Here is a 19,111-nt window from a genome sequence, read left to right on the forward strand (position 1 = left end):
TCCAGCAAGGTCTTGGTCCCCAGGTGGGAAGTGGGTGAGAGGCAACAAGCAAGGAAAGATTAAGAGAATCAGAAGGAGACACATTTTAAGATGACATTGGGTGAGCTTGTTCTAGGAAAGAAGGTGTGTTCATTTTCTATAGCTGTATAATAAACTGCCACAAACTGGACAGCTAAAAACACCACTCATTAACAGGCGGTGGGCTCTGTAGATCAGAAGTGCAGACATGTGGCTGGGTTCTCTGATAAAGGTCTCTTAAGACTAAAATTAAGGCAGTTGGCAGGAACCCCTAGCTAGCCCACCAGTGAAAGACAAGATCCACTTCTCAGCTATCTGTCAGTACCTGGAAGCTGCCCACCCCCCTCACCACATGCCCTACTCCCTCCCCTACTGAGTCCAACTCTTCTGACTCTAACATCTGGACTCAATCTTTTTAAGGGGCTCATGTGATTAGATCAGAAACCCAGGGAACCTCCCCAACTTAAGGTCCACTGATTGATTGACAACATTAATTAGATCTTCAAAATCCCACTGCAACAACACCAAGTTAGCATTCAATTGAGTAACCAGAAGGTTAGAGTCTACGATGGGGCCAGAATTTGGGGGCTACTTTAGAAGTAGGCCCACAAGAGATAAGTACTTGCAGGTGATTCAAGCCTCAAAGGGCCCCAGAGGACATGCCCACAGTCTCTCAGAGTCACTGTTTTCACTGGGACCAAAGCCTTGCTGCCTGGAACCTCCCAAACATTTAACCTACACAGACCCTTGAGCTGAATCAGAATCACTTCTAGACACATTCTCAGGAGGCTCACATACACATTAAAGTCTGTAAACCACTGGGCTAGCATGGTCCCCTACAGGGGCAAACTTGCCCCAGGGGACACTTAGCACTGTCTGGAGACACTTCTGATTGTTACAGAATGGAATTAGTAGTGCTGCTGCCCACCGATACACAAGGGCAGAAGCCCAGGATTGTTGCTAAACATCTGACAGTGCCCAGGAAAGTTCTGCAAAAAAAAAAAGTGCCCAGCCCCATGCCAACAGTGCCCACAGGGTGAGGGCCCTGGCTAAAGCAATGCTCCTCCCCTGGCCCTCCCACCTGGGTTCTTTCTTTATTCTTATTACATTTCACCTCATTGTAACTCTGACCTGTTGATATTTGGAGGTTCCTAAGCTCATTCTTCATACTCACTAGCCTTCTCATTCTTAACTCTGTCTCAGAAAGCCAGAATCTCTTCGTCTATAGGGATGTCACCACACAGGGACCAAGGGCACCATACTTGCCCGCCGGCTATGTGTCAAGAACAACTTAAAACTTTCCTTTGTGTTTAAACAACACTGAAGTTTTCTAATACACTCCCAACTAAACACTCCCAACTAAAACAAGGGCTAAAAAGAGGGGCAGGCACCTGGCAGACAAGACACCCCATCTATCTTTGCCTCCAAATTCCCCAGATTGTCCTCAGGTCCCTCACTACAACTCAGGGAGCCTTGAAAGGAAGAAAAAGAACCATGCCTGGCATCCAGGGCAGGACATGACCAGAGTCAGGTCCCAGACAGGTCTGTAATCATGATTCCTACCTACCTTACTTGGGTACAGACTGATCACTGATCCCTACCTGAGGAAGTCTGTAACAGTAAACAATGGGGACCTCCAAGGTCCAATTCTGATTAAAAAATCCCATGATTTTCCTTTTTTTTTTTTTTTATATCAGGGATTATTGAACTCAGAGGCACTCAGGCACTGAGCCACATCTCCAGCCCTATTTTGTATTTTATTTAGAGACAGGATCTCACTGAGTTGCTAAGCGCCTTGCCACCGTGAAGCTGGCTTTGAACTCACGGTCCTCCTATCTCAGCCTCCTGAGCCACTGGGATTACAGGCGTGCGCCTCGATATCTGGCATACATTTTCCCATGGATTTTGACAAGCTAAATTTCCCAGACATTTGCATCAATAACATTATACCACTTTTTAAAATCATAGCATTTTTTAAGACCAAAGTTACCAATTTATTTTGCCAGAAATCAAAGATAATAACCACCTATTAACACTGCCTCTTCATAAAAGTGGTGGTACACACCTATAATCCCAGTGACTCAGGAGGTTGAGATAAGAGAACCTCCAAGTTCAAGGCCAGCCTCATTAACTTAGTGAGACCTTGTCTCAAAATTTAAAAAACGGGGGGGGGGGGGGGCGGGGGGGGCGGCGCCTGGAGGGGGCTAGATGTGCTCAGTGAGAGAGTGCTCCCTGAGTTCAATTCCCAGGTTACACAAATTTTTTTTTTTTTAAACCACAAAAAGTATAATAGGTCTAATCTCAGAATAATGACCCAAGAAAGGGCAGTGTGCAGCTCAGTGCTCTAACTAACAGTAATCCCATCACTGAATAAACCACACAAACACCATCCTTTTTGCCAATCAGTACATGAGCCTTACCTGGTTCAGTTGACATGGGTCACAGAATCCAGAGCACATGCAGAGTGGACAAGAGAAAGATAGACACAAGCAGAGAAGACCGAGAGGAGGATGGTACAGCAATGGTGCAGTGACAGGGCTCAGGCAAGGCCAAGACACCACTTCTTTCCTTGGGGGCCCAGATGTCCCAGCCCAGAATAGGACTAAGCCCATGATTCTCTAGGGCCTGAAGTCCTTCAGGAGACCTGAACCCTTTGCAACTATATCCATAGTGAGCATTCTCAAGAACTTGGAATCAGAGAAAACTGCAAAAATCACAGGATCTGCAAATTGCCCCCTATAGGCTAAAACAGAATATCCAGTCCCTCCGCTTATTGCCCTGGCTTTCTCACTAGGCTGACTAGGCGACCAGGTGCCTGTGTTTACAATACAGCCTCTCTATGTTACATCTTCAAGGGGACAGTATGCTCATAATTCTGGCACCCATGCTCCTACGCAGTTGGGTTTTGTCCTCAATTAAATGAATAGACTGGCTTTTTGGCATCCATGAATATATCAGTATGAACCCACAGCTATGTACATGTCCACTCTTGGAGTGCTTATGAGGCAGGCCTTTAACCATGACAGTTCAGGGCAGGTCCTGGTCTCCAACTAGCACCCCAAATGATAAATGCCCAGGATGAGATCTGGAAGACCACAACTGGCCTCTAAGCCTACCTAATACTCACCTACCTCAATTGTGTAGAACTTGAACAGGCCCCACCTGAGCCTAGGTGTCTTTAACAGAGACCCCACCCAGCCTTTCACCTGCATGCTCTGCTGGTACTGCATCTGCAAAGAACCTGGGGCACAGGTAGACACATCCAGACCGGATCCTCCCTCTACTCGCTGAGAAATGAAGTTGTTCAGAGATCTCAGGGTAGACAAGACAGTGGTGTTCTCCCCCAGGTCTTCCATGGTCACTTTCCTTCTGGGAGAACAAAAAAAGTCAGAGTCAGCCTTTCCACAGATCATCAGATGCCACCATCAGCAATGCTTCTAGACAGCCCTAATGCCTTCTCAGAGCCCACAACCACTTTCTTCAAAGGAAACAGAGAGTACACGCCACCAATTTACCAAGAGGAAAAGAGGCATAAAAGCATGTAAACCCCAGGCTCAGTCATCTCAATGACTCAAGAGGTTGAGATTGGAGAATCACAAGTCTGAGGCCAGCCTCAGCAATTTAGTGAGATCCTGTCTCAAAATAAAAAGAGCTGGGGATATAGTTCAGTAGCAAAGTGCTCGCCTCGCATGCGCAAGCCCATGAGTTCAATGCTCAGAACTGGAGGAAAAAAAACAGTCACCAAGTCACTATTTGAATACTGGCCAACAAAACAAATGGACAGCCAGCTCTCTAGAGAAGATGCTTAGCAGCCCAGTAGCCTCTGGGAAATCAGAAACAAAGCATGCAACAGCATGATAAAGGCAATGGTGGGCACAGGAACACAAGTGTGATTTCATATTAACAGCAACAGCAGTAAGTGCCATCACTCCCTCCAACCAAGTCCCAGAGAGGAGGCATCCCACATGTACCCAAATGGTAGACTGTGCAACCGTCACCTCACATTTGACCAGCACTCTGCTTATACATTAGAAAACAACAGCTCAATCTTCAAAACAAGTTGGTGTATTCAGTCTTCTTAGAAATTTTACAGATGATGAAACTGAAGCTTCGGAAAGGTACAGAACAAGACTGGGGTTGGGGTTGTAGCTTAGTGGTAGAGCGCCTACTTACCATGTGTGAGGCCCTAGGTTCGATCCTCAGCACCACATAAAAATAAATAAATAGAATAAAACTATTGTGGAAAAAATAATTTAAAAAAAGATACAGGGGCTGGGGATGTGGCTCAAGCAGTAGCGCGCTCGCCTGGCATGCGTGCGGCCCGGGTTCGATCCTCAGCACCACATACCAACAAAGATGTTGTGTCCGCCGAAAACTAAAAAGTAAATATTAAAAAGAAAATCCTCAATAAATAATGCTGCAGTAAACTTGGGAGAGGAGGTATCTTTAAAAAAAAAAAAAAAAAAAAGTACAGAACGGCTGGGTGCGGTGGCACACACCTATAATCCCAGAGGCTGGGGAAGCTGAGGCAGGAACATCACAAGTTCAAAGCCAGCCCCTGCAACTTAGCAAGCCCTAAGCAACTTATCAAGACCCTGTCTCAAAATAAAAAATAAAAAGGGCTGGTGAAGTGGCTCAGTGGTAATGAGCCCCAGTACCAAAAAAAAAAAAAAAAGGTACAGAAGAGATCAGAAGCTGGGTCTGATTAGTCTGAAGGTAGCATGCATTCCACAAGCTCATGTGTAAAAGAACTGCTTCCTCAACACCTGTGCTTCCTACATGTCATGCCAGCTGCCACCAGCCAAAAGGTGTGGAACATCCCACGTACATTTATGGCCAAGAGGCTTGAACTCCCCCCACAGGCACATACTATTTCTCCCCTTAGGAAGGGGCAGTGCTAGTTCATTTCCCTTTGGTATCAGAATGAAAATACACACAAACCCCTTTAAAAACATTTTTTTTTGATTGGGTGCTCATAATCTTAGCTACTTAGGAGACTGAGGAAGGACTATCTCAAGTTTGAGGCCAGCCTGGACAACAAAGCAAGACCCTGTCTCCAGAAGAAAAAAAAATAATAACAATAACTTAGCTTGTCTCCAAGTTTCTGACTTAAAAGAACCTTGAGAATGGAGTCGATCTGCGCTTTCAGTGCTGTGAGCCTGGTAAACCCAGGCAGGAAACAGGCTCTACCCTCCAAGCCCAAATCTATTTTCCAAGTTCAGACCAGAGCCACACTTTCCATCCTCTTCTCCAAACACCATCCCCTGAGAACTGACCCATTAATATACTAAAATGAAAAGAACACTGTATTTTCAACTTCCTGGAACCAGGCTACTCCATCCACACCATACACACCTGAGGCTCAAAACCTTCCAGCCACCTGAAGGTGGAACCCCCAACACCTCTGGACAGCCCCTGATATGGGAGTCAGGAGCATACTACCCTTCCAGCCTCAAAAGAGAAATGGCAGAAAAAATTTAAATAAGTGACCAAGATCCAGGCAAAGTGGTGCAAGCCTGTAATCCCAATCATTTGGAGGACTGCAAATGCAGAGGCCAGCCTAGGCAACTTAACAAGACCCTCAGCAATTTAGCGAAACCCTATCTCAAAAAATGAAAATGGCTGGGGATGTACCTTAGTGGTAAAGCGCTCTTAGGTTCAATCTCCAATATCAAAAAAATAAAACTAAAAGTAAGAAGTGTCCAAGAAAACTCACTGCCTTGATCCCCTGGTGAATCCTGCCTTCTCTAAACACACACTATCCCCGTCACTACCCCAAAGAGCTGGACTCTGGGCACACGGTGCCTCCAGAAGCCAACAAGATGCCTGCTTGGCCAGTGCAGACAGCTGGGGCGGCTCAGGGGGACAGCAGTCACCACTTCTCTCCACGCGCAGTCTCTAGCTCCCTAGGGGCCTCATGCCAATGGATGCTCAGAGGAGCCACAGCTGCAACTTGACTGGCCCAGATCACTAAGAGCGGCTAGGGGGCGAGTGCAGGCGGGGGTCTCTCAGGCAAAGCGCTTACAGACCCCGTCATGACAGGGGCAAGGACAGGTGGTGAGGGTAGACCAGGGGTCTCCAGAACAGGGCTACGCGCAGACCCCAACAGAACGACGGACCCTGCTAGGACAGCAGGGGATGCGTCCCAATCTCTAGCGGTGCGAAAGGGACGTGGGGTCTCCAGACCGCTGGGACGTAGGGGGCGGCACTCGCGCCGACTGCGGTCAGCCCCGGGCCAGGGCCCTCTCCGCCCCGCCGCCCAGCCCCCAGGATCCTGAGCCCGCGACCCCGCGCCTAGCCCGCCACCGCTCACCTCAGTCGCCTGCTCGCGCTTGCCGCCGCTGCTCGGATCTCCCTCCGCTCCGCCTGCGCCCACTTATCGCGAGATATGAGCCGGCGCTCTCGCGAGACCGACTGGAGGCCCGCCGTAAAGAACCAAGTCTGCGCGCCTCACCCCCTGGGGCTCCGTGTCCCCACCCGGAGCCGCCCACTACTGTTACAAAAAGCAGAGGTTGGAAATTCTGGTGTAGAAGGACCATTACGGAGAGCAGAGTTTGGAGACTGCGGTACAGAAGGACTGTTACACAGAGCAGATCTCGGAGACTGGGGAGCAGCAGGACTGTTGCAGAGTACCAAAGTTGGAGACTGGGATGGAGAAGGAATGTTACAGAGAGCAGAGTTTGGAAACTGGAGTTCAGAAGGATCTTACAGAGAGCAGAATCTGGAGACTGTGGTGCAGAAGGACTGTTGCAGAGAGCAGAAGTTGGAGATTGGGGTCCAGAAGGATCGTTTCAGAGAGCAGATTTTAGAGACTGAGGTGCAGATGGACTGTTACAGAGAGCAGAGTTTGGAGACTGAGGTGCAGAAGGACTGTTACAGAGAGCAGAGGTTAGATACTGGCGTGGAGAAAAATCATTGCAGAGAGAAGAGGTTGGAGACTGGGGTTCTGAAGACCTGTTACAGAGAGCAGAGGTTCGAGACTGGGTTGCAAAATTCCTGTTACAGAGAGCAGAACTTGGAAACTATTCTGCATAAGGACTTTTATAGAGAGCAGAGTTTGGAGACTGGTTGTCAGAAGTGTATTACAGAGAGCAGAGGTAGTAGACTGAGGTGCAGAAGGATCGTTGCAGAGAGCAGAGTTTTTAGACTGAGTTGCTTAAGGAGTGTTGCAGAGAGCAGATGTTGGAGACTGGTGTGCAGAAGGACTGTTGCAGAGAGCAGAGGTTGGAGACTGTGGTTCAGAAGAATCTTTGCAGAGAGCAGAGGTTTGAGAGGTGTAGAAGGATCCTTGGAAAGAACAGAGTTTGGAGACTGGGGTGCAGAAGTATGGTTACAGAAAGCAAAGGTTAGAGACTGGGTTGGAGAAGGATTCTACAGAGAGCAGAGGTTGAAGAATCAGGTGCAGAAAGACTGATACAGAGAGTATATGTTGGAGACTGAGGTGCAGAAGTAATGTTGCAGAGTACAGAGTTTGGAGATTGAGGTGCAGAAGGACTGTTGCAGAGAGCAGAGGTTGGAGACTGAGTTGCAGAAGGACTCTTACAGAGAGCAGAGCTTGGAAACTGAGGTATGGAAGGACTGATACAGAAAGCAGCGATTGGAGTCTGGGGTGCAGAAAGACCGTTAGAGAGAGCAGGGGTTTGATACTGCAGTAACGGAGGACTATTACAGAGAGCAGTGGTAGAAGACTGGGGTACAGAAGTACTGTAGTAGAGAGCAGATGTTGGTAACTAAGGTGCAGAAGGACTGTTGCAGAGAGCTGAGTTTTGAGACTGGGGTGCAGAATGACTCTTGCGGAGAGCAGAGGTTGGAGACTGGGGTGCAGAAGGACTGTTACAGAGAGCAAAGGCTGGATGCAGGGTTGCAGAAAGATCTTACAGAGAGAAGAATTTGGAGACTGAGGTACAGAAGGACTGTTGCAGATATCAGAGGTTGGAGACTGGAGTCCAGAAGGATCCTTGCAGAGAGCGGAGTTTGGAGACTTGGGTGCAGAAGGAGTGTGGCAGAGAGCAGATATTGAAGACTGGGGTGCAGAAGGAATGTTGCAGAGAGCAGATTTTAGAGACTGGGGTGCAGAAGGACTGTTACAGAGAGCAGAGGTTGGAGACTGAGGTGCAGAAGGACTGTTACAGAGAGCAGAGTTTTGAGACTTGGGTGTAGAAGGACTGTTACAGAGAGCATAGGTTGGAGACTGGGGTTCAGATGGATCTTACAGAGAGCAGAGTTTGGAGACTGGGGTTCAAAACGACTGTTGCAGACAGCAGGTGTTGGAGATTGGGTTGGAGAAGAATCGTTTAAGAGAGAAGAGGTTGAAGACTGGGGTGCAGAAAGCCTGTTACAGAGAGCAGAGGTAGGAGACTGGGTTGCAGAAGTCCTGTTACAGAGAGCAGAAGTTGGAGACTGTTGTGCAGAAGGACAGGTACAAAGTGCAGAATTTAAAGCCTGAGTTGCAGAAGGATCTTACAGAGAGCAGAGTTGAGAGACTGAAGTGCAGAAAGACTGGTGCAGAGAGCAGATGTTGGTAACTAGTGTGCAGAAGGACTGTTGTAGAGAGCAGAGGTTTTAGACTAGGGTGGAAAAGGACTGTTGCAGAGAGCAGAGGTCTGAGACTGAGGTGCGGAAGTCCTGTTACAGAGAGCAGAGGTTGGAGACTGGGTGCGGAAGGATTGTTATAGAGAGTAGAGGTTGGATAGAGGGGTGCAGAAGCATCTTACAGAGAGCAAAATTTGGAGACTGAGGTGCAGATGGACTGTTGCAGAGATTAGAGGTTGGAGACTGGGGTGCAGAAGGATCGTTGCAGAGAGCACATTATGAAGACAGGGTTACAGAAGGCCTGCTACAGAGAGCAGAGTTGGGAGCCTGGTGTCCAGAAGGCCTGTTACAGAGAGGAGAGGTTGGAGACTGGGGTGCAGAACGACTGTTATAGAGAGCAGAGTTTGGAGACTGGGTTGCTGAAGGATCTTACGGAGAGAAGAGTTTGGAGACTGAAGTGCAGGTGGACTGTTACAGAGACCAGTGGTTGGAGACTGAGGTGCAGAAGGACCATGCAGAGAGGAGAGGTGTCAGACTGAGGTGCAGAAGGACTGTTTCAGAGAGCAGAGGTTGGAGACTGAGGTGTAGAAGTACTGTTAGAAAGAGCAGAGTTTGGAGACTGAGATGCAGAAGGACTGTTACAGAAAGCAGAGGTTGGAAGTTGGGGTGCAGAAGGACCGTTACAAAGACAAGAGTTTGGAGACTGCGGTATAGAAAAACTGTTACAGAGAGCAGAGGTTGGAGACTGGGGTGTAGAAGGAATGTTACAAAGAGCACAGGTTGGAGACTGAGGTGCAGAAAGATAGATACAGAGAGCAGAGTTTTGAGACTGGTGTTCAGAAGGACTGTTATAGAGAACAGTGTTTGGAGACTGGGGTGCAGAATGATCGTGCAGAGAGCAGAGGTGTCAGACTGAGTTGCAGAAGGACTGTTACAAAGAGCAGGGGTTTGAGACTGAGGTGTAGAAGGACTATTACAGAGATTAGAGTTTGGAAACTGAGGTGCAGAAGGACTGTTACAGAAAGAAGTGGTTGGAAATTGGCATGCAGAAGGATGGTAGCAGAGACCAGAGTTTAGAGACTGCGGTATAGAAAAGCTATAACAGAGAGCAGAAGTTGGAGACTGAGGTGCAGAATAATAGATACAGAGAGCAGAGGTTTGAGACTGGGTATTAGACGGATCCTACAGAGAGCAGAGTTTGGAGAGTGAAGTGCAGAAGGACTGTTACAGAGAGTAGAGGTTGGAGACTGAGGTGCAGAAGGACTATTGCAGAGAACAGAGTTTGGAGACTGAGGTGCAGAAGGATTGTTACAGAGAGCAGAGTTTGGAGACTGGGGTGCAGAAGGAATATTGCAGAGAGCAGAGGATGGAGACTGGGCTGCAGAAAAAAATGTTGCAGGGAGCACATGTTGGAGACTGAGTTGCAGAAGGACTCTTAGAGAGAGCAGAGGTTGGAGACTGAGGTGCAAAATTTTGTTACATAGAGCAGAGGTTGGACACTGGGGTGCAGAAGGATCGTTGCAATAAGCAGAGCTTAGAGACAGGGGTTCAGAAAGATCTTACAGGGAGAAGAAGTTGGAGACAGAGTTGCAAAAGGACTGTTGAAGAGATCAGAGGTTGGAGACTGGGGTGCAGTAGGATCATTGCAGAGAGCAGAAATTGGAGACTGGGGTGCAGAAGGATCGTTGCAGAGAGCAGAGTTTTGAGACTGGGGTGCAGAAGGACTGTTATAGAGAGCAGAGTTTGGAGACTGAGTTCCTGAAGGATCTTACAGAGAGCAGAGGTTGGAGACTGAGGTGCAGGTGGACTGTTACAGAGAGCAGTGCCTAAAGACTGGGGTGCAGAAGGATCATGCAGAGAGCAGAGTTGTCAGACTGAGGTGCAGATGAACTGTTACCGTGAGCAGAGGTTGGAGTCTGAGGTGCAGAAGGATAGATACAGAGAGCAGAGTTTTTAGACTGGGTTTTAGAAGCATCCTACAGAGAACAGAGGTTGCAGAGTTAAGTGCAGAAGGACTGTTACAGAGAGTAGAGGTTGGAGACTGAGGTGCAGAAGGACCGTTGCAGAGAACATAGTTTGGAGACAGAGGTGCAAAAGGATTGTTATAGAGAGCAGAGTTTGGAGACTGGGGTGAAGAGGGACTGTTGCAGAGATCAGAGGTTAGAGACAGGGGTGCAGAAGGACTGTTGCAGACAGCAGAGGATGGAGACTGGGCTGCAGAAGGAATGTTGCAGAGAGCCAAGGTTGGAGACTGAGGTGCAAAATCCTGTTACATAGAGCAGAGGTTGGACACTGCGGTGCAGAATGATCGTTGAAATAAGCAGAGCTAGGAGACAGGGGTGCAGAAGGATCTTACAGAGTACAGAAGTTGGAGACTGAGTTGCAGAAGGACTGTTGCAGAGATCAGAGGTTGGAGACTGAGGCGCAGTAGGATCATTGCAGAGAGCAGAAGTTGGAGACTGGGTGCAGAAGGCCTGTTACAGAGAGCAGAGTTTTGAGACTGGTGTGCAGAAGGCCTGTTACAGAGAGGAGAGGTTGGAGACTGGGGTGCAGAAGGACTGTTATAGAGAACAGTGTTTGGAGACTGGGTTGCTGAAGTATCTAACAGAGAGCAGTGGTTTGAGACTGAGCTGCAGGTGGACTGTTACAGAGAGCAGTGGTTGTATACTGGGGTGCAGAAGAATCGTGGTGAGCAGAGGTTTCAGACTGAGGTAAAGGTGGACTTTTACAGAGAGCAGTGGTTGAGACTGGGGTGTAGAAGGACGGTTACAGAGAGCAGATTTTGGAGACTCAGGTGCAGAAAAACTGTTACAGGAAGCAGAGTTTGGAAATTAAGGTGCAGAAGGACCGTTACAAGAGCAGAGTTTGGAGACTGCGGTATAGGACTGTTACCTAGAGCAGAGGATGGAGACTGGGGTGCAGAAGGACTCTTACATAGAGCATAGGTTGGAGAGTAAGGTGCAGAAGGATAGATACAGAGAACAGATTTTGGAGACTGGGGTGGAGAAGGAATGTTATAGAGAGCAGAGTTTGGAAACTGGAGTCAGAAGGATCTTACAGAGAGCAGAGCTTGGAGACTGTGGTGCAGAAGGACTGTTGCAGAGAGCAGACGTTAGAGACTGGGGTCCAGAAGGATCATTGCAGAGAGTGGAGTTTGGAGACTGGAGTGCAGAAGGAGTGTTGCAGAGAGTAGATGTTGTAGACTGGGGTGCAGAAAAAATGTTGCAGATAGCAGAGGTTGGAGACTGAGGTGCAGAAGGACTGTTATAGAGAGCAGAGTTTGGAGACTTGGGTGTAGTAGGACTGTTACAGAGAACATGGGTTGGAGACTGGGTTTCAGATGGATCTTACAGAGAGCAGAGTTTGGAGACTGGGTTTCAAAAGGACTGTTGCAGAGAGCAGATGTTGGAGACTGGGGTGAAGAAGATTCGTTGCAGAGAGAAGAGGTTGGAGACTGGAGTGCAGAAGTCCTGTTACAGAGAGCAGAAGTTGGAGACTGTTGTGCAGAATGACAGGTACAAAGTGCAGAGTTTAAAGACTGGGTTGCAGAAGGATCTTACAGAGAGCAGAGTTGGGGGACTGAGGTCCTGAAGTACTGTTACAGAGAGCCGAGGTAGGAGACAGGGGTGCAGAAGGGTCATTGCAAAGAGCAGAGTTTTAAGACTGAGGTGCAGAAGGACTGTTGCAGATAGCAGATGTTGGTAACTAGTGTGCATAAGGATTGTTGTAGAGAGCAGAGGTTCGAGACTGGGGTGGAAAAGGACTGTTGCAGAGAGCAGAGGTTTGAGACTGATGTGCGGAAGTCCTGTTGCAGAGCGCAGAGGATGGGGACTCAGGTGCAGAAGGACTGTTACAGAGAGCAGAGGTTGGATACAGGGGTGCAGAAGCATCTTCCTGATAGCAGAATTTGAAGACTGAGTTGCAGATGGACTGTTACCGAGAGGAGAGGTTGGAGACTAGGGTGTAGAAGGACAGTTATAGAGAGCAGAGTTTGGAGACTGGGTTGCTTAAGGATCTTACAGAGAGAAGAGTTTGGAGACTGAGGTGGAGGTGGACTGTTACAGAGAGCAGTGGTTGGAGACGGAGGTGCAGAAGGACCATGCAGAGAGGAGAGGTGTCAGACTGAGGTGTAGAAGTACTGTTAGAAAGAGCAGAGTTTGCAGACTGAGTTGCAGAAGGACTGTTACAGAAAGCAGATGTTGGAAATTGGGGTGCAGAAGGACCATTACAAAGACCAGACTTTGGTGACTGCGGTATAGAAAAACTGTTACAGAGAGCAGAGGTTGGAGACTGGGGTGTAGAAGGAACGTTACAGAGAGCACAGTTTAAAGACTGAGGTGCAGAAGGATAGACACAGAGAGCAGAGTTTTGAGACTGGTGTTCAGAAGGACTGATACAGAAAGCAGATGTTGGAGACTGGGGAGCCGAAGGACTGTTGCAGAGGACAGAGGTTGGAAACTTGGGTGCTGCAGGACACTTGCAGAAAGCAGAGGTAAAGTCTGGTTTGGAGAATGAATGTTACAGAGAGCAGAGTTTGGAAACTGGAGTGAAGAAGGATCTTACAGAGAGAAGAGGTTGGAGAGTGTGGTGCAGAAAGACTCTTCCAGAGAGCAGAGGTTGAAGACTGGGGTCCAGAAAGACTGTAGCAGAGAGCAGAGTTTGAAGACTTGGGTGCAGAAGTACAGTTGCACAGAGCAGAGGTAGGAGACTGGGGTGCAGAAGGACTGTTGAGGAGAGCAGAGGTTGGAGACTGGAGTGCAGAAGGACTGTTACAGAGAGCAGAGTTAGGAGACTGAGGTTCAGAAGGACTGTTGCAGAGAGCAGACGTTGGAGATTGGGCTGCAGAAGGACTGTTGCAGAGAGAAGAGGTTGGAGACTGGGCTGCAGAAGGACTGTTGCAGAGAGCCTATGTTGGAGACTGGGGTGCAGAAGGACTGTTACAGAGAACAGAGGTTAGAGACTGGGGTGGAGAAGAATTGTTGCAGAGAGAAGAGGTTGGAGAATGGGGTGCAGAAGTCCTGTTTCAGAGAGCAGAGATTGGAGACTGGCTTGCAAAAGTCCTGTTACCGAGAGCAGAGATTGGAGACTGTTTTGCAGAAGGACGGTTGCATAGTGCAGAGTTCAAAGACTGGGTTGCAGAAGTATTTTACAGAGAGCAGAGTTGGGAGAATGAGGTGCAGAAGGACTGTTACAGGCAGCAGAGGTAGAAGACTGGGGTGCAGAAAGTTCGTTGAATACAGCAGAGTTTTCAGACTGAGGTGCAGAAGAACTGTTGCAGAGAGCAGTTGTTGGAGACTTGGGTGCAGAAGGACTTTTGCTAAGAGCAGAGGTTGGAGACTGGGGTTAAGAGGGATGGTTGCAGAGAGCAGAGGTTGGAGACTGGTGTTCAGAAGGACTGTTAAAGAGAGCAGATTTTGGAGACTTGGTTTTAGAAGGATACTACAGAGAGCAGAAGTTAGCAAATGAAGTGCAGAACGACTGTTACAGAGAGTAGAGGTTGGAGACTGGGGTGCAGAAAAACTGTTGCAGAGAGCAGAGGATTGAGACTGGGGTGCAGAAGGACTGTTGCAGAGAGCAGAGCTTGGAGACTGGGTGCATAAGGACTGTTGTGGAGATCAGAGTTAGTAGACTGGGGTGCAGAAGGATCATTGCACAGTGCAGATTTTGGAGATTGGGGTGCAGAAGGCCTGCTACAGAAGGACTGTTCTAGAGAGCAGTGGATGGAGACTGGGTTGCAGAAGGAATGTTGCAGAGAGCAGAGGTTTGAGACTGAGGTACGGAAGTCCTGTTACAGAGAGAAGAGGTTGGAGCCTTGGATGCAGAAGGACTGTTGCAGAGAGCAGAGGTTGGATACAGGGGTGAAGATGGATCTTACAGAGAGAGGAATTTGGAGACTGAGGTGCAGAAGGACTGTTGCAGAGAGCAGAGGTTGGATACAGGGGTGAAGATGGATCTTACAGAGAGAGGAATTTGGAGACTGAGGTTCATAAGGACTGTTGTGGAGATCAGAGTTAGTAGACTGGGGTGCAGAAGGATCATTGCACAGTGCAGATTTTGGAGATTGGGGTGCAGAAGGCCTGCTACAGAGAGAAGAGTTTGGAGACTGGCGTGCAGAAGGCCTGTTATAAAGAGGAGAGGTTGGAGACTGTTGTATAGGTCTGTTACCGAGAGCAGAGGTTGGAGACTGGGGTGCAGAAGGACTCTTACATAGAGCACAGGTTAGAAACTAAGGTGCAGAAGGATAGATACAGAGAACAGAGGTTGGAGACTGGGGTTCAGACAGACTTATACAGAAAGCAGAGATGGAGACTTGGGTGTAGAAGGATCGTTACAAAGAGCAGAGGTTGGAGACTGGGGTGCAGAAGGATCCTTGGAGAGAGCAGATTTTGAAGACTGGGGTGCAGAAGGCCTGCTACAGAGAGCAGAGTTTGGAGACTTAGGTGCAGAAAGACTGTTACAGAAACTAGAGGTTGGAAATTGTGGTGAATAAAAACCATTACAGAGACCAGAGTTTGGAGACTGCGGTATAGTAAAACTATTACAGAGCGCACAGGTTGGAGACTGGGGTGCAAAAGGACTGTTGCAGAGACCAGAGGTTGTAGACTGGGGTCTACAAAGATCGTTGCAGAGAGCAGAGTTTGGAGACTGGGGTGCAGAAGGACTGTTGCAGAAAGCAGAGGTTGGAAGCTAGGGTGTAGAAGGACTGTTGCAGAGACCAGATGTTTGAGACTGAAGTGCAGATGGACTGTTGCAGAGAGCAGATGTTGGAGACTGAGGTTCAGAAGGACTGTTACAAAGAGCAGAGTTTGGAGACTGAGGTGCAGAAGGACTGTTACAGAGCAGAGTTTAGATACTATGGTTTAGATTGATCTTACAGAGAGCAGAGGTTGAAGACTGGGGTGAAAATGGACTGTTGCGGAGAGCAGAGGTTGGAGACTGGGGTGCAGAAGGATCTTACAAAGAGCAGAGGTTTGAGACTGGGGTGCAGATGAACTGTTGCAAGGAGCAGAGGTTTGACACTGCTGTGCAGAAAGATCGTTGCAGAGAGAAGAGTTTGGAGACTGGGATGCAGAAGGCCTGTTACAGAGAGCAGAGTTTGGAGACTGCGTTACAGAAGGACTGTTACAGAGAGCAGAGATTGGATACTGGGGTTCAGATGGACTGTTACAGAGGACAGAGGTTGGAGACAGGGGTGCCGCAGGACCCTCGCAGAAAGCAGAGGTTAGAGACTGCGATGGAGAAGGAATGTTAGAGAGAGCAGAATTTGTAATCTGGAGTGCAGAAAGATCTTACAGAGAAAGCGGTTGAAGACTGGTGCAGAAGGACTGTTGCAGAGAGTAGAGTTTGGATACTAGGGTCCAGAGGATCGTTGTAGAGAGCAGAGGTTTGAGACTGGGGTGCAGAAACACTGTTTCAGAGAGCAGAGGTTGGAGACTGGGGTGCAGAAGGATTGTTGCAGAGAGAAGAGGTTGAAGACTGGAGTGCAGAATGACTGTTGGAGAGAGCAGAGATTGGAGACTGAGGTACAGAAGGACTCTTAGAAAGAGCAGAAGTTGGATACTGGAGTGCAGAAGGACTAATACAGAAAGCAGAGTTTGGAATCTGGGGTGCAGAAAGACCGTTACAGAGCAGAGGTTGGAGACTGCAGTACAGAAGGACTTTTGCAGAGAGCAGTGTTTGGAGACTGGGGTGCAGAAAGACTGTTACATCAAGCAGAGGTTGGATACTGAGGTGCAGAAGTCCTGTTACATAGAGCAGAGGTTGGTGACTGTGGTGCAGATGGATCATTGCAAGGAGGAGACTTGGAGACAGGGGTGCAGAAGGATCTTACAGAGAGTAGATATTTGAGACTGAGGTGCAGAAGGACTGTTTCAAAGATGAGAAGTTGGAGACTGGGGTGCAGTAAGATCATTGCTGAGAGCAGAGGTTGCAGACTGGGGTGCAGAAGGTCTGCTACAGAGAGCAGAGTTTGGACACTGGCGTGCAGAAGGCCTATTACAGAGAGGAGATGTTGGAAACTCGGGTGCAGAAGGACTGTTATGGACAGCAGAGTTTGGAGACTGGGTTACTGAAGGATCTTACAGAGAGCAGAGGTTTGCGACTGAGGTGCAGAAGGACTGTTACAGAGAGCAGAAATTGGAGACTGAGGTATAGAAGGACTGTTACAGAGAGGAGAGTTTGGAGACTCAGGTGCAGAAGGACTTTTACAGGAAGCAGAGTTTGGAAATTGGGGTGCTGAAGGACCTTTACAGAGAGCAGAGGTTGGAGACTGCGGTATAGGACTGTTACCGAGAACAGAGGTTGGAGATTGGGGTGCAGAAGGACACTTACATAGAGCACAGGTTGGAGACTGAGGTGCAGAAGGATAGATACAGAGAACAGAGGTTGGAGACTATGGTTCAGACAGACTGTTACAGAAAACAGAGGTTGGAGACTGGGGTGTAGAAGGACCGTTACAAAGAGCAGAGTTTGGAGACTGCGGTACCGAAGGACTGTTACAGAGAGCAGATCTTGGAGACTGGGGTGCAGAAGGACTGTTGCAGAGGACAGAGGTTGGAGACTTGGGTGAAGAAGGAATGTTACAGAGAACAGAGTTTGGAAACTGGAGTGCAGAAGGATCTTACAAAGAGAAGAGGTTGGAGACTGTGTTGCAGCAGGACTGTTGCAGAGAGCAGACGTTGGAGACTGGGGTCCAGAAGGATCGTTGCAGAGAGCAGAGTTTTGAGACTGGGGTGCAGAAGGACTATTCCAGAGAGCAGATGTTGAAAACTGGGGTGCAGAAGGACTGTGGCCGAGAGCAAATTTTAGAGACTGGGGTGCAGAAGGACTGTTACACAGAGCAGAGTTTGGAGACTGAGGTGCAGAGGGATTGTTACAGGGAGCAGAGTTTGGAGACTGGTGTGCAGAAGGAGTGTAAGAGAAAGCAGAGGTTGGAGACTGGGGTTCAGATGGATCATTCAGAGAACAGAGTCTGGAGACTGGGGTGCAAAGGACTGTTGCAGAAAGCAGAATCTGGAGACTGTGGTGGAGAAGAATCGTTTCAGAAAGAAGAGGTTGGAGACTGGGGTGCAGAAGGCCTGTTACAGAGAGCAGAGTTTGGACACTGAGTGGCAGAAGTCCTGGTACAGAGAGCAGGGGTTGGAGCCTGTTGTGCAGCAGGACTGTTACAGAGTGCAGAGTATAAAGACTAAGTTGCACAAGGATGAAACAGAGGGCAGAGTTGGGAAAATGAGGTGTAGAAGGACTGTTACAGAGAGCAGAGCTAGGAGACTGGGATGCAGAAAGGTCGTTGCAGAGAGCAGAGTTTTCAGACTGAGGTACAGAAGAACTGTTGCAGAGAGCAGATGTTAAAGAATGGAGTGCAGAATGACTGTTGCAGATAGCAGATGTTTGAGACTGGGGTGCAGAAGGACTGTTACAAAGAGCAGAGTTTGGAGACTGCGGTGCAGAAGGACTGTTACAGAGAGCAGAGGTTTGATACTAGGGTTTAGAGGGATCTTACAGAGAGCAGACAGTAAAGACTGGGGTGCAAATGGACTGTTGCAGAGAGCAGAGGTTGGAGACTGGGGTGCAGAAGGATCTTACGAAGAGCAGAGGTTTGAGACTGGGGTGCAGTTGAACTGTTGCAAGGAGCAGAGGTTTGACACTGCTGTGCAGAAGGATCGTTGCAGAGAGAAGAGTTTGGAGACTGGGATGCAGAAGGCCTGTTACAGAGAGCAGAGTTTGGAGACTGCGGTACAGAAGAACTGTTACAGAGAGCAGAGGTTGGAAACTGGGGTTCAGATGGACTGTTACAGAGGACAGAGGTTGGAGACTGTGGTGCCGCAGGACCCTCGCAGAAAGCAGAGGTTAGAGACTGCGATGGAGAAGGAATGTTAGAGAGAGCAGATTTTGTAAACTGGAGTGCAGAAAGATCTTACAGAGAGCAGTGGTTGGAGACTGTGGTGCAGAAAAACTGTTGCAGAGAGTAGAGTTTGGAGACTAGGGTCCAGAGGATCGTTGCAGAGAGCAGAGGTTAGAGACTGGGGTGCAGAAACATTGTTGCAGAGAACAGAGATTGGAGACTGAGGTGCAGAAAGACTGTTAAAAAAAGCAGAAGTTGGATACTGGAGTGCAGAAGGACTGATACAGAAAGCAGAGGTTGGAGTCTGGGGTGCAGAAAGACCGTTACAGAGAGCAGAGGTTGGAGACTGCAGTACAGAAGGACTTTTGCAGAGAGCAGTGTTTGGAGACTGGGGTGCAGAAAGACTGTTACATCGAACAGAGGTTGGATACTGAGGTGCAGAAGTCCTGTTACATAGAGCAGAGGTTGGTGACTGTGGTGCAGATGGATCGTTGCAAGAAGGAGACTTAGAGACAGGAGTGCCGAAGGATCTTACAGAGAGTAGAAGTTTGAGACTGAGGTGCAGAAGGACTGTTTCAAAGATGAGAGGTAGGAGACTGGGGTGCATTAGGATCATTGATGACAGCAGAGGTTGGAGACTGGGGTGCAGAAGGTCTGCAACAGAGAGCAGAGTTTGGAGACTGGCATGCAGGAGGCCTATTACAGAGAGGAGATGTT

General features: G+C 48.6%; 1 protein-coding gene across 20 annotated transcripts in view; it reads right to left on the reverse strand.

The window, feature by feature from the left end:
* Positions 1-6,420, reverse strand: part of LOC144364729 (mitotic spindle assembly checkpoint protein MAD1-like) — a 269,288-nt gene extending 262,868 nt beyond the window's left edge. For 11 of the 20 annotated variants that reach the window (XR_013432404.1, XR_013432402.1, XR_013432400.1 and 8 more), the window contains exons 1-3: positions 6,332-6,371; positions 4,192-4,393; positions 3,229-3,387 (exon numbers count right to left, since the gene is read on the reverse strand). Coding sequence is in view for 9 of the 20 variants with exons in the window: in XM_078035773.1 (XP_077891899.1) it covers positions 3,229-3,387; positions 4,192-4,194 (162 nt within the window). In the remaining 11 variants the exon portion in view is untranslated. Of the gene's footprint in view, positions 1-3,224; positions 3,388-4,191; positions 4,394-6,331 lie in introns of all 20 variants that reach the window. The other 9 variants (XR_013432406.1, XM_078035778.1, XM_078035777.1 and 6 more) reach the window with 5 other exon arrangements.
* Between the last annotated feature and the right edge of the window lie 12,691 nt (positions 6,421-19,111).

Source organism: Ictidomys tridecemlineatus (assembly GCF_052094955.1).
Source record: "Ictidomys tridecemlineatus isolate mIctTri1 chromosome 12 unlocalized genomic scaffold, mIctTri1.hap1 SUPER_12_unloc_8, whole genome shotgun sequence".
NCBI classification, from domain to species: domain Eukaryota; kingdom Metazoa; phylum Chordata; class Mammalia; order Rodentia; family Sciuridae; genus Ictidomys; species Ictidomys tridecemlineatus.